General features: G+C 30.1%; 2 protein-coding genes across 3 annotated transcripts in view; one reads left to right on the forward strand and one right to left on the reverse strand.

The window, feature by feature from the left end:
- LOC126853286 (neural cell adhesion molecule 1-like) overlaps positions 1 to 16079 on the forward strand; it is a 347428-nt gene that overhangs the window by 43367 nt on the left and 287982 nt on the right. The window lies entirely within an intron of this gene.
- The window catches only part of LOC126853288 (zwei Ig domain protein zig-8-like), a 79898-nt gene that overhangs the window by 34670 nt on the left and 29149 nt on the right, over positions 1 to 16079 (reverse strand). The window contains exon 2 of the mRNA XM_050598893.1: positions 6254 to 6356. Within this exon, the coding sequence (XP_050454850.1) occupies positions 6254 to 6308 (55 nt within the window). The 5' untranslated portion in view covers positions 6309 to 6356. The remainder of the gene's footprint in view (positions 1 to 6253; positions 6357 to 16079) is intronic.

The raw sequence follows: 16079 nt of genomic DNA on the forward strand, positions 1-16079 counted from the left end.
CCGATGCCGGGGGTTGCATTTCGAATACGACAGCTAGCGGGATAGAGAAGGCATGGTATACATACTGAAGGCTGGGGGCGATGTATAAAGGGCTCGTCGTTACATTGCGCGTCAAGATTACATTTCGCGATTTCGTATCGGGGGATTAATCATCCGTTCGCGCTTTAATTACGATCGCCGGTGTTTTACGCGCGATGACGGGATACGCGCGAATAATCGCACGAAATTACTTGCCCTCCCAACAATTGCCACGCAGAGTATTATACGTATTTATGTAAGTAACTCAGCGTTCAGAATTTCTCCTGTAGCAAATGTTTAATATATACGAAATATATATATATATATATATATATATATATATATATATATATATATAAAAATAATATACGATTTTTATCACGATAATTTGATAGTAGTTATGAATAAAATTAGTCAACTTTTAATTGACAATAAGATGCAATATATAATAAAAATTTCCAGAAGCATTTTTTTTTAAATAAAAATTATTTTAAAATATAAGTTACATAATTTTTTAAAATCGGATTGTATAATTTTTTTACGCAAATTCTCGATTTTTCTAGTCATTCTGCATATAAAATTATTAAGCTGTATGATTATCAAAAAATTAATGTAAAACTGTATATAGATCTATTTTGACAGAATATGAAATATCTGAAATTTTTTGTAATATCGTATATATGAGACAGCTTTATTAAGTGTACATTCGTAATATAATAATGCATGAATGTATGTGCAATAAATTTTAAAAATACTGCAATTTAATTCACTTTGCGAAAGGAAATCATCTAATCTACGCCTCATGTATATATACGGTCTTTCATGCATTAATACATCTGTGCGCCCTGTCGTGATTCTATCGCTCCATTGATCAACTTCAGCGGTTAAAGTTGCCGACAACTCACGATAGAGACACGATCGATAACGAAAGGGCTTTGACCACCGTCACACAAAGGTCTCGTGCGCACATAGGAAAGCCGTCAGCATGTCTAAAGATCTATTTAGACGAAACGGTTTTAAATACGTTACGGCAACCAATATTTCGAAACTGTCTCAAAATTATTTTGAAATTCTTTTCGTAATCTGCTTAATTTAGGGCAATGATTCTAAATAAATCACTGATTTCAAAAATCTTTTTTCCAATTTGATAACTGCAATGAAATATAAAATTGATCAATGCGACATATATATATATATATATATATATATATATATATATATAAAATATAAATTTAAATTAAAAATATAAAATATAAATTAATATAAATTTTCATTGCAGTTATCAAATTGGAAAAAAGATTTATATATATATGATAGAATATATACATTAAAATATATATAGGGGTATATTTTAGAAGTAATATTCTTGAGATCAATCTTCTATTGTACAATACAATTGCACAGCACATTACAAAACTTTTTATTATGTTTCACAATATGCCGTATTTTATATTATTATGTTATATTTTTTGCAACATATAAAACTTATCAATATTGTAAACCATTGCATTTTATAAAAATATTTAAATGGAAAGTAGCGTTATGTAATATGTATAATATCTTCGTGCGATAAAATTTCAATAATAATTGTTATCCAAGGGATAATATTCATATTTGTTCGAGTTTTCAAACTGAACTATTTCGCTGGAAAGTTCAAGCGTTTTAACTGATCCAACGAATAATATTGTACAAATATAATTGAATTGAAATATGTATGTGTTGTAATTCTAAATTGTCGCTCAAAAGAAATATGGATACATGCTTTTTGTTATATATACAACTACATATCTTATGTATATCTCTTTTGTCAGAATATTGATAGTTCGCAAAAAAATTTTTTATAGACTATTGCACAATTTATACTTATGAAATATTCAGTGATCAAAAGGTAGATCGAGTGAATTTTTTAATCTATCAATGGATACAGATTTCGTGTGAAATATATCACACACGACTCGATATCACGTGAACAATCTTGTTCTTTAATTTCCTATACTGGTTTAATATTAAACCAGTATAGAAAATTAAATAGCAAATTAACAAAAATAAAATATGAACTTAATAGTAAATGGAATGTGATAGATTGTAATTTATTTTAATTTGCATATCTTTTTTTCTTTCGCTTCTTTATCTTCCTCTCTTTTTATCTCTTTTTTTTCTTTGCTTTATTTTTTAAAATTTTACATAATTCTTTATTTTGCATTATAACAGATAGTAATGATAATAATTTTTAAAATATACCGGTTTTACTTGACTCTATTCAATATACAATAAATTATTATTGTTTGATAATAGCAGGATCTTGAAAACAAATATTTCTGTAGCAATGATAAATATAAAAGTTAAAACACACATGACATCAATGCAATCAAAACGCCCCATGATGCCATTTCAAATTGCGCCACGATTAAAAAGTTATGACAGTGGAATTTGATATCGTTTTCTCTCGTTCTCCCTGCGATTCTATTACAATATATTCGCAATTAACGAAATATTAAATTCTCGGATGTTGGCTTGGCTTGCATGTTTCTTCTAGTAAAGGACACACGTGTTATTTGCACGCAAATGCAATTGATATTATTTAAGTTACAAACATTTGAATTTAAAATCAATTTTAGACAATCTTAAAATTTAAAATAGAATTCTATTTATAATTTTATGTGTAAAATTTAAAAACATATATACATTGATATAATTATAGATAAATATATATTGCTGTAGTTTATTTTGTATTAAAAATTGTATTTAAAAAATTATTAAATCAACAATTTATTTAAAAAACTCTTTATATGTTATTTTACAATATAATTTTGTAATATTAGAAATTAATTCTTTTTTTCTCGCTATTTTTATGTCGTTAAAAATATAATTTGTTAACTTATTAAAAATTTTGCAGTTATACAAATTTATATGTCAAAACTGTTTGTTAAATTGAAATGTTCATGTCACGGTTTCGTTCCTAATCACCGCAAGTCCTATTATTGACTATAGTTGCTAGGAAAGAAACCACTACGTGTTCCGCAGTAATTAACTCCTACTAGTTTGTATGTGCAAAAAGCACATTGCGCGGTGGCAGTTAGTTAGAGGTAATTTGCTAATCTAATTGACAGCAACTTTATCATTTTATCATGAAATAATTAAGATAGATCTTTTCAATTTATCAACTGAAAATATATTCAAAAAATGTGCGATATAAATAGAATATTAATTCAAAGACTCTACAGTATAAACGTTTTAGAATTATTGTTTATTAAATATTCCTTAAATTCTAATTAATAATTTTTTTATATTGATTTTGTATTCTTAATAGAAATTTTAAGACGAATTTTAATGATAAAGTTACAATCAATAAAATTTGAACAATAAAGAAACGATTTTATTTTGTAATGTTTTTCGATGGATTAGTTTAATTGTAATTTGCTACAAGTGTCACTTCTTCTGAGTAGGACGGTAGATAATGGCGGGATATATTCGGTTCTGTAGGGCTGATTGTGCAAATTAAGTTTACTCGTCATTACGGCACTCACTGTATACTGCAGTTAAGCAACGTTTCGTTTACTAGTGTACATTACCGTTGCTTCCAGCTTCCATCTTGTCTGAAACGATATTTTTTTTACAGTTTGCTGGTTTTCTTCTCTTGTTGCGTAATGTTACAGTTTCATTAGGAACAATATAAAATAATTTGATAGACATCCTTTTCGATAGATGTCAAATTATAAAAATTATTTTTTCAAAAACATGGCTGATTAATATGATAATTTATTTAGACAAACATAAAATATTATTAATTTCAAAACTCGTTTAAAAAATAATTTGTATAAAATAATTGTTTATATATTTCACAAAATACAGTTATGTTTTTTGAATGTAATTCTGTTTCTCTTTTTTCTTTTACACTCATTTATGTAGTAATTATCGAAAAGGAAATAGAAAAATATCAAAAATATCAAAATACCTCTTTATAAACTAAGTGATTATATAAATCCAATTTTTGCTGGGTTAAGAGGGAGCGAGAAAAAGCATGCGATGATGGAATACGCAGACTGAACAATCCGTACGCGTATAATTGTAGGTGCACGTGCAATGCAGAATTGTAACGAGACACGTCAAGAACCCGACGGGGTCCTATGACCTACTAAAGAATGAACGTTTTCCTGGAATATACCGTGCACGGAGCTTTACGATTTAGATGTCGACGTTTGAAATGAGGCGCACGTTGCGCCGGAATTTTGCAGTTCTACCGCAATCGTTTCTCCCGACTATTTTCCCTTTCCCTCCTTCCTCCCCGCGCGTATCATATTTGCGGGATGCAATAAGTTGCGTTAGCTCCTCTCGTATTTCTTCTCACGATTGCTATAGCGCCATGCATTATCATGGTAAGGACCAGGTCTGGCTATATCCTGTTGGGATCTCGAGTGATCCCGACAGAGCGTGCAAGGTAAAGCCTCCCTTGTAGTATCGGGGATCGATTTGTTCCGGATACCTGATAGCATAGAATTTCTTATCGTTCAATGAAAGGCGCGGAATGTTAATTTTATAATGAGTTATAAAAGAAGGGCGTAAAACGTTTGAGTGTAAAAAATTCTTTTACCCATCAACGAGAAATTTATTAGAAATATGTATAATTTTTAGAGAATTACTAGGTTTATTCGAAATAAATATAAATTTTTTATTTAATTACCGATATATAATGTTTCATCATTAACGTGTTTCAATAATTCATTAATTCAATAATTCAATAATTCATATCATGGTAAGGACCAGGTCTGGCTATATCTTGTTGGGATCTTGAGTGATCCCGACAGAGCGTGCAAGGTAAAGCCTCCCTTGTAGTATCGGGGATCGATTTGTTCAGGATACCTGATAGCATAGAATTTCTTATCGTTCAATGAAAGGCGCGGAATGTTAATTTTATAATGAGTTATAAAAAAAGGGCGTAAAACGTTTGAGTGTAAAAAATTCTTTTACCTATCAACGAGAAATTTATTAGAAATATGTATAATTTTTAGAGAATTACTAGGTTTATTCGAAATAAATATAAATTTTTTATTTAATTACCGATATATAATGTTTCATCATTAACATGTTTCAATAATTATAATTACAATAATTGTTTTATGATAAAGATGTCGTAGTAAATATATTTATAGCAAGCCATTCGACTAATAGCATCTTGTCATCTCGTCGGTTGATCTCGAAATTTTAACATTTGTGTTTACGTTTTATATGCATGTATTAAGATTTACAAACCATAAATTAACTACTAACGTCTTGCAGTTAAAAGTGTTTGCTTTCATCGCGGTTTTCATACATAGTATATTTTCGAAAACGGGATAAGTCAAGCGAAGTTTCGTCCTAGATATGCGCATGGTGATAAATCTGTGTTAACGTAAGCGAGACAATGTAATATAGCATGTATAGTGCCACTACATGTTATTCAGAATTTCTGCTTTTATTTGTTTTATCTGTGAATTGTGGTTTGTATAAAGAATAACAAAATAAACCGGTACGAATATTCACAGTTAAATGTTTATACATACCAGATGTATTTCCGAAATTTTTATTTTATGGTCTCATGGGGTTTTGAATATAAAGAAAGGGAGAGATGAGAGGAAAGCAAGGAGATAAAAATTCGTGATAAATCAATAAAATTTATCATTCAGCTTTAACATTTTTACATGCAAGTTGACGTGTTACTTTTTAAAAATTTATACGAGTAAATTTTATGACAATCTTATATTTCATATGCATTTAAAGGAGAGTAATTTATATCCTATCATTTAAGATATTTTACGTTATATTTGTTATTTGGCTTTAATTTGTAAATTAATGGACTTAAATTGCTTTTTTTTTTAAGTCGATGTATGGTATTGTTTCTGTTTATTCGTGCTATTTAATTTAATAAACTAATAATATTGAGATATCACTGTTAGATAAAAATTTACGTCTCAACAACTTGCGAGATAAATGCAAGGTGTATACAATTTTTACTGCAACTTTCAATCTCGGCCGTAAGATTTTTAGTCCGAGCTACGCGAACGAGAACGCTCGTTAATCACGGTAATTTGTTTAACATGTCAATTAATTATCGGCTCTAGTCAACCAGATGCGCAATTTTCAAAGAGCGCCACTGAAAGCGAGAGAGATTCGTATTTCAGGACGCAGCGCTCCGCTTTTTATCCCGACGTCATTGCGTTTTCCGGCGAACGGAACATTGAAGAAGAGCCTCACTTACCGATCGGGTGTATCAATGATGCCAGCAGCGGCAGAATCAATAGGAACGGGGCCATCACGGCTTCGATTCAAACGTCCATCTCGCGTTCATTCACGAGGCCGATCTGAAACAGAAAAAAAGCGCACGCAACCGTATTAATAGTTCGCTCCTCCAAAGCAGTGAATGCACCGCAATAGGTTCTTCATGTCGCCGAGACTGGCGTTCATTATTTCGATAATCGATCAAGTATCGGACGCGAATGAATCAATTCATCCGCTCCCATTTCATGCGCTAGCTTCTGTCTTTTATCTTCTATCCTCTTGCCTATCTAGTGCATTTGTTGCATTTTTATTACGCCATTTTGCAGAACATAAAGAGCATTAGTTGCAAACAAATTACCTTTCATTTTCAGCAAGATTGACACTTTATGAAATGTATATTATTACAGATTCAATATTTTTTATTTTATTTTAATTAAATGTGCTGTATGCAATAACATAAAGAATATAAATTTACTTATATATGTATAAACTTTATATCCTAATATCTTTATATGATATTGGCGTGTATTTTACATTTTATAGTACAATAGCTATCGTTATAATATAGTAATTTAATGTTACAGTCTATAACTACGACTAGAAATATAATGATATTGATAAAATGCTGTTAAAAGACCTGTAATTCTTTTTCTTTTCCTCTCTTTCTCTCTGTGTTATTTCATATCAAATAATAATATAAAATTAATAATTAATAATAATAATATTTATTTTCTACACACAGTTAATATTTTTAAAAATTTTATACTTTTTTTTTTTTTTTTTATATATTTAATGTCTGTTAAATGTCTGCAATTTACTAATTATCTCGATATTTCGTATGTAAATACTTGGTTTGATCTATTGTTTTTTTTTCCTAATCATAATATTTGCCAATAAGATATTTTAGTGTACGATAAAACTCTCAAGCTATGCAAACTCTCGTGAAACTAGCGGTTTTTAATAAATATCTCGTTGGTAATAATGGAGAACGGCGGAAGCTTACTCGCAACACGTTCAACTTTCTCTGCTCTCTCGAAGCAGCAGAGAGCTGTCTAATGTGGATCATGTTCGTCGTTATTAGCTCAAAAGAGAACAGAGAATGAGGGTTATTGCGGAAGGGAGAACAAAAGGATAAGGAATATAATGGAAAACTAAGGGGTTTTCAACGAACCTCGCTTATGGCCCTCTAAGTCCCATCATATTCGCAGACTAAGCATTCCTTTGCCGAAATTATGATCGATATGGCCACTCCGATATTACAATTAGTGATGGAATCAATTTAATATATGCTGATTTTTATTTAATTCATTTATTAAACATTTATTCAGGAGAATCACATTGAGATGAAAATAAAGAGTATTTGATTTCGAAATTTGATGCTGCTGTGTGTTAGAGTGATTAATTGATACTGATTGTGAAATATAATATGTGTCGATAACATCAACAATACTATCAAATGTTTCAAAGCAATAATAAAATGAACATCTCTGAAAACATTATTAATAAAAAAAATTTACATACTCTTTGTAATAATTAATTACATTTACAAACTTATCGGTTAAAGATTCAAATCGATCTTTCTCTTCATTGTAATTAATAAATGAATAAAATCCAATTATGTATTAGCACTATATATTGTAATTAAAATTATAGACTTAAAAGTTAATAAAAAATGTTAATTAATGATATGTGAATATGTTTATCAATATTTTCGGATTTCTTGATTTTTGTTACTAAAAGATGATAGATTTTAAATAATATGTTCACTTTAATAACTTGCTGAAAAATATTGTACATATATATATATATATATATATATATATATATATATATATATATATATATATGGTATATAAAGTATTGAGTTGAGCAAAATATTAATTCGTTTTTCATAAATTATACAAATTTTTGATCTGTCTAGTGATCCTCATCTTTGTTACTAATTATATTTATATTTTGTAATCTGTATAATACGAAATTATTCGTATCGATAGTCGCGTAATACTATCGCACTAACAGATATAGTTGCGACAAATGCGTTCCTATGTCACAGACCTTGATTGACATTGACGATGTATCGACAATGTTAATCTATTTCGCTAAAGGACTACGCCGTCTATTCTCATGTTGCTTGTATTACACAGCGACAGTATCGAACTATAATTTAATTTCCATTGGAAATGTCGCAGAAAAGTCTAATCAAGTTGAGTTAATTTTTAGTGGACTTGCTTGTGTGATGAGTCAGTTAAATTGGAGTTTACACGTCGAATGTTTAAGTGCTGCAGATGCTTATGCAAATAATTGTAATTCCTTTGAATGGTATAATTGGGAAAGAGATACATTTAAATAAAAAAATTTTTAAAAATATTTTGGCAAGTTTAATAAATTTGTAATAAATCTGCCAAAAATATTCTTAGTTGTATACGAGTCTATGAAAATTAGATTTAATCATTTCCAAAACAATTAAAATTTGCTTAAAAGAATTTTGTTGATTATATTTATAATTATAAAAATTATAATTATATATACATATAGTATATATTTGTCAAAAAATTGATTAAATTTTTTTTTTAATTAAACCAATTACTCTAAAGTAAAATGAAAGCTGAAAGGAATTTCCTAGAAATAAGAAAATATCAATTGCGTTAATTCGAATATGATTGAATTTTTTCCGTTTCAAAGCGCAAATCCGCTCTTTGAAGTCGGCTAAAAAATACTTTTTTGTACAAATTGCTAAACCTGCTGGCCAAACGTTTATCTTGATATTTTGCATGTTAACCCAGATTACACAGAACCGAATTTACTCAGGTCTACATCACAAATCGTCAAGGACCTATCTCGAATTACGCAAACCGCAAACGAGACCTATGTCGATCGGATTGATTTCAGCGTAAAGCAGCTTTATGCAGCTTTGCTTCAATCAGCCGAGCGAAAATGCACTCTGCATTACGCAAAAATAAAAATAACATGTAGCATCCTATAAAAAGTGCAGTTGGTATATGGTAAGCCGGGTTGCTAAAGTGACGTATGCTGTAAAATCTTTTCGTTTCATATTTCATATCAGAGACGAGTACGTCATTACATTTACTTTCACTACTGTTTTGGCTCTTCTTCGACCGATCTCAACACAATTGCTTTTGTTTTTCAACTACTTTTTTGTTCCTACCTTGAATGTCCGCGATGATAGTTAGCTCTATCAAACTGTTCAAGTCGTAAGGAAGAAATTTTTTAGAAATTTTTTAGTTTAGAAATTATTAGCGTTACACATTTTCTCGGCATGAGCAAAAAAAAAAAAGGAAAAAAAAATGATACCGACATTATTTCTCCCTGCAACATTTTCGCCAACTTTATATCTACTTGTTTCACTCAACGGAATTTTGTATAATGAACGAACGTTCATTTGCACCTCTACGAGTTAAATTTTAATTCGCAATTTCTGCAAAGAGAAATTAATTGATATTATCGTGATAATAAGTTAATAAATTTATTATTGATTAATGGCGTTGATTTGCGGCGTTAGCATAATTACCAACATTCCTAAGTTAATTAGAATTTGATGCGTATGTAATTATAAACTTTAGATGCGATCGGCATTAATTAATACTTCATGTTTCAATCTAATAGAATAAAACTAGTAGTCGATAATAATCTATAACAATACATAATAGATCAAAATAATCTCTCCCTATATTTAATTTAGATTGAAATCACACGCTTTTACACACCGTGTGCATAAAAAAATTACTATCATAATTAAAGTCTTTGCTAATTTTGTAACAAGGCTTGTATTAGGAATATTAAGCGTATAAATGAAAATTTTAAACAAATTCTACTAATTCAAATAAAAATTTTATTATCAAACTAAATAAATAACTTATAACAACTAACTCATAATTACTGACATTGTCTAGTGAAATCTATGATTTTAATTAATTACATTTTTAATAAATTGAAAAAAATTTTTATTGAATTCCATCTTTTATAATAAAAAATTCTTTCTGATTAAACATTTTAATTTAAATTCAGGTTTTTTAAATATTAATAATAATGTACTTGAAATACTTAATATACTTAAAAAGATATTTATATATTAATGAGAAGAGAGAAAAACTTGATTAATAGCAATTAAATATTTGCCATATTTCTCATCTCATATTTGTCATCTAAATTTGTCATTATAAAGTACATACACAGGCTTATAATATAGAGACAGAAAGTAACGAAAATCAAATAAAGAAAACTAGAGTTTCACGATCGGTCTTGTAACGTTCGGTCTGGAATGGCGTCGTAAAATTTGGGTTGAATCGGGTTTGCGCGATTTCTCGAGCACGATAAAACTATATTCTCATGGGATATCCGGTGTCGATTCTTCATGGAACTTGAAGAGCGGATAGTCAAACACTCGAGAAATTCTCGAGATGTGTAAGCGTTGGGGAAGAGAATTCGCTTATCGATCGGCACATGCCTAGCAGGTTTCGCGTTAATAATGCGCGAGTGGGACACGATAAATGCAAATCGTACGGAGACACTGCATGAATATTCGCGACTCGCCGCGGGCGCGATTTACAATCTCAGTCAGATAAGATACGTATCTTTTGTGTGCACAGAACGATCCGAACGTGATATGCTCTGCCCCGGAAATCTCGTTTTGTTTTGCGTGAACGCGAAACTAAACTCTAGCAGTCGAACAGTATTAAAATGCAAACTATTGAATATTTTATTTGTGATGTATATCGCTTAACAAACTAAATACTATGATAGACATTGATACTATTGATGTATTATTGAATCATTCATTTACAAATTTATAAAATAAATAAAAAAATGCAATTAATTATATATGTTGTATATTATATGATTATATTATATGATTCAGTATGATTCTGTATAATAGTCTCTTTATTTAAAAAATCCAAAAAGTAAAAAATTAAAGTAAAATAAAAAATATTGTATATTTAAATTATTATATAAATTATATATTTTTTAATTATATATTTCTTTTTTGCTAATGAGAAGAGAAGGAATACTATATTGTGTTCCAAAACAATAATGAATAAAAATAAATTTTTATTCAATTCGATTTTATTGGACGATTACGTGTCAATTATTTCATTGACCATATGTCTTTCTCTGTTAAGAAAAAAGACCCGCTTGTATTTGTCGATTCGACTACTTGTGGTAGCTCATGTTAACACTAATTTATTAGTTAGGTATCTCTTTATTTTCTGGCAGTCGCAATATAAATCCCTTGGTGATGTTTCTCGACGAAAATCTCGGCGAAATTTACGCTCATTCTCTCGGTTGTTTTTGTACGTAATTTTGTGCGTAATAAAATGCGTCACTGAAAGTGACAGCGACAGACATTGTTTCGCGACGAAAATTCCAGATGTCTTATAAACGTTCCGTCAGAGCATCGAGATACTATACAAATTGCTGGCGATAAGAATATTTGACTCGACCATATTTGTGCATGTCGAGCCTGGAATAATTCACGAGCCGTGGTTTGCGACCACTACGGTTTAACACGTATGGTTTAATACATCGAATGCCACGGTGAATACCACTGTCGGCTGTGATGTTTGACATTGACGGAATTTTGATGATGTCCATAACCGCGTATCACATAGCTATTATTTTAGAGTAGACGAAATAATACCTCACCGCTATCGGTTATAATTTTTAATGTTAATTTTAAATGTTAATTTTAATTAAACATTTTTCTCTTCTAACATTTGTTTTTTGAAATTAATTTTTTGACTAATTATCTATGCTCGATGTAAATATAACAACGTAATACATCGTCAAAGTAGATTAAAAATAAAAAATAACTTGATTGTCAATATTCACTTTTGCTGGCGCGGTAAAAATTCCATCTCGTACTTTTATATCCGGCTTAAAATGAAATAAGAATCAAAATCGGAAATGTGAGAATTGAAAGAAACATTGAGTTCGATCGGTATGAGACTGATGAGAAGTGTTGCCGAAAGATCTTGGCTATGTTTCAATATTGCAAATCGTCCGGTTTAGCTGGCAAAATAACATTGTTAATCGGGAATTAAATTATTTCAGCGAGCCGTGAACTATTTACCATCCAGCACGATTATTTTCCGCGCCGTATTTTGCGCAGAAGAGAAGGGAAATAATGAACAAACGGCAATTATTCGAGAAGTATTGTACGCGCGTGCGTTTCAATGCGCGTCTCACCCACGATTAATCCGTTGCAAATTTACGCCTCGGTGGCCGACGCCCCCGCAAATTTGCCGACCGCAAATCAATGATAATCCCTCCATCGACATGTATATTCGAGCACGGCGTAAATTTGCAACGCTTTTGTAAATCGGCTCATTTTGTTGCACGTCAGAAACGATGTATAAAAGTTATAGAAACAAGTGGATATGCCGCTTTTAGATCAATATTTCAATATATTAAAAAAAAATTTATTTTTTTTTTATATATTTTCTTTTTTTGAAGAAGAGAATCTTGTAAGTTTATACGTATATGATAATAATCAAGAATATTTAAATTGTATATTTTAGTCAAAAATTTACTTTACTACTAAAAAAATAATAACCACATTATAAATAAGCAATTATTAATAATAATATTTTAATTATTATTAAATATTTTATACATATATTTAATATATATTTTATAAAGAAATATATTTTATTTATATGTAATATAATATCGTTCTTTTTTTATATTTATATTGTAGAAAAATATATTTATATTAAAGAAATTAGAATCTTTTCTCCTTTATAGCATAAATTTTGGATTTTTTTTGTGAAATAACTGATGATTGTAAAAAATTAAATCCGAAAAAAAGAAAAAACATATGGTATAATCGTGCCGCATCAAACAACAGGCAAACTTCGATGTAACCACGATGTTACTGAAGCGTTCAGATCGCTCAAGCGTCACGGATATTCCCGTAGAAAGTTAACCGGAACTTAAAGGAAGGCACCGGAGAACTTACCTTAATCCGATTATACGCGATACGAGATAGGGAAGCGGTTTGGAAGGTCGTTCTTAAACGGAGCAACTTGCGTTATTTTGCATCGTTGCGGTCGGGTTGCATTAACATTATTCTATCTACACTATGTCTATCTTTTGAGCGAGGTTCAAGAGGAGGGATTAATAAAATCGAAACGCGCGATCTACTACAGCTTTATTTAATCCGTTGTAATTAAAATATTGATATTATCTGGTACGAAAACAAGCTTCTTGTAAAAATTTATAAAAATAATTATAAGTATTTCTTTTTGCGCTGATACATGTGTTTAATTATATTATTGTCATTATTTTGAAAGAATTATAAACGCGCACGTTATCTGTAACACCTGACCCCGTCATAAGCCGTACTTTCTCGTTCTGCTCGATTAAATAAATATATCTATTGACTACCGAGATCCTGGTTGACGTTTAATAAGCTCAAATGTAAACGGGCATTATTAAAACTGGCGATTTCACGATGCAATATTTAATCTGCAGTGCAATGGCCTTGCGAAAAAAAGATTGAACGAACAGGTGATTTAACGTCGACCATGTCGAATTATTGATCGCCGCTCGTGTCGATATATTAAGGGCAATAGGTTCTCGCCGCAAGCAATAACGCCATTGTAACAAAGGTAATAATATGTTCACGGCATTGCGTTATTGCGTCATTTCTGCGCAGTAACATAAAAAAAAATTCTCTTTCGAAACAGATGTCTTTGAACATACACCTTCAGCAGTTGTGCAATATAACATCTGATAATGGCTTATCATTAAATTTTTATCAGAAAAATTATATGAATTTGTAAAAATATTTAAAACTGAAAGAACTTTCAGTATGTATTTAGGATACTCTGCACAAATTTAAAACGTTTCTAGTTCTCGTTTTCGATGTCATATATTTTGGAAAATACAAAATTGGTTGTAGCAGCGAATATATGTTACATAAAAAAAGTTAATATCTTCGCTGAAAGTTCTCTTTTTTAATATTAGAATTGGAAAATTAATTTTAAATATCTAAATGAAATTTTGATTAGTTCAATTTTTTTCTAAAGTGGAAAAATCGGTACTAAAGGAATTATATACATATAAAACAATATCACTCGTTTCCATTTTTGCGAAAATGACAATGTGATTATATAAAAGTCATTCAAGTATAATAAAATTCTTAGCTGTAAATATCTAGACTTATATTATTACTTTTTATCAATTCAAAATGTTTTATCTGAAATGAGAACATTAATTTCAAAACATAATTTTAAAATAAATATAACAACTGCCGTGTAATAATTGTTAGAAATAATTTCATTAAGTGAATAAAATGTTTGCTTTATTACCGATTGGTTTAGTCCGTTTTCTGCGAGATATTCTGCAATATGTATTTTTATCTTGTATCTCGTTGGATAAATATACTAGACACACGAAAGAAAAAGAAAAATAAAAGCTTTCATCGACAAGAGCAGATTTGCTATATGCCAAAAATGCGAATGAGCGCCGAACAAAAAAATTAAAAATTTGATCCGCGAGAATTCAAAGCTTATGAGTGACCAGACTGATTGCGATCAATCAAGAAAAATATTCTAAATACAATTCTGACTCTCACAAATATTTAACCGCATTATTAATTTATTTGCTTTTTATTAATCACTATCTATTAATTTTTATTACACATGCCAATTATACTTTGAAGCTGTGATAAAGCAGTGAGTAAACGACATGTTAAATTTTTCTTGAAAAAATATTATATTTAAGGATTCTTAATTTAAAGGTTTTCCATCTCTGTGATCAGGTCGGATCTCACGTACGTCGGAAATACATTTGGCGCCGGACACCGGATCGTCGTGGATTTCCAGAGCACGCCCGTCGTTATCACGTACGGATCGTTAAACCTACTGTCGGACGTGAACTTTCGAAATAATTGCGAATCCATGGAATTCGATTATCACCGCGACGCCAACGCATTCGTGGAGAACGATAGGATGGACGCGAGAGAGACGGTACGAAAGGAAGAGAAAAATGCAGTCAAATGTATCCCGAATTCATATGCGGCGCAATCGCAGCCGCTTGCGTTGCGAATGTTTCGCTTGTCAAGCACGCGATCTCTGTCTCGCTTCTTCGTCGCACGTGAAACTTTTATATTGTAACGCCGAAACTTTTCATCGTTCTTACGTAAGTTTTGTCACTTCTTCCTCTCGTGGAGATGAATGCGGCGATTGGTAAAGCGCGAGAAACCGATAGCGAGAAAGAGGTTGAATCTCGAAAAGTCAGGATATGGAATAAATAACTGGAACATATAGTAGATTTCTCTTCGGATAGCAATCGAACGGAATACATAAGTGTATGACCAGTAAAAATGGGATGAATTTAAAGTGATATATGTATCTGTTAAGAAATTAATCAATATTAAAGTTTTTTTCATTAAGTCTAATATATAGGAAAACATAAAGTATACGGAAAATAACTGATTACATTCTTAATTCAATTTAAGTTGATAATTATAACAAAAAGCTTGAGATTGAAATGGATTGAATAATAATTTTGTAAAAAGCGTTTCGTGCATTTTTTTGTACATATATACTTTATCTTCACTTCTTTCATGCCTTTTACTTTCATGATAATTTATTTTTGTTATAGTATTATTTATATTAAAAATTCTATTTCTGTTACTACGTTAGCAGTCCATTTTATTTCAACTTCTTATATTGTATAATTTATCTGCATAACATCTTGCACTTAAGACAGCACATTTTTCATATCTGATATCCGACAGCACATTTTTCATATCTCTTTCCTTTTCCCTTTCTTTTCTTGCC

The sequence above is a fragment of the Cataglyphis hispanica genome, chromosome 12 (assembly GCF_021464435.1).
Source record: "Cataglyphis hispanica isolate Lineage 1 chromosome 12, ULB_Chis1_1.0, whole genome shotgun sequence".
NCBI lineage: Eukaryota > Metazoa > Arthropoda > Insecta > Hymenoptera > Formicidae > Cataglyphis > Cataglyphis hispanica.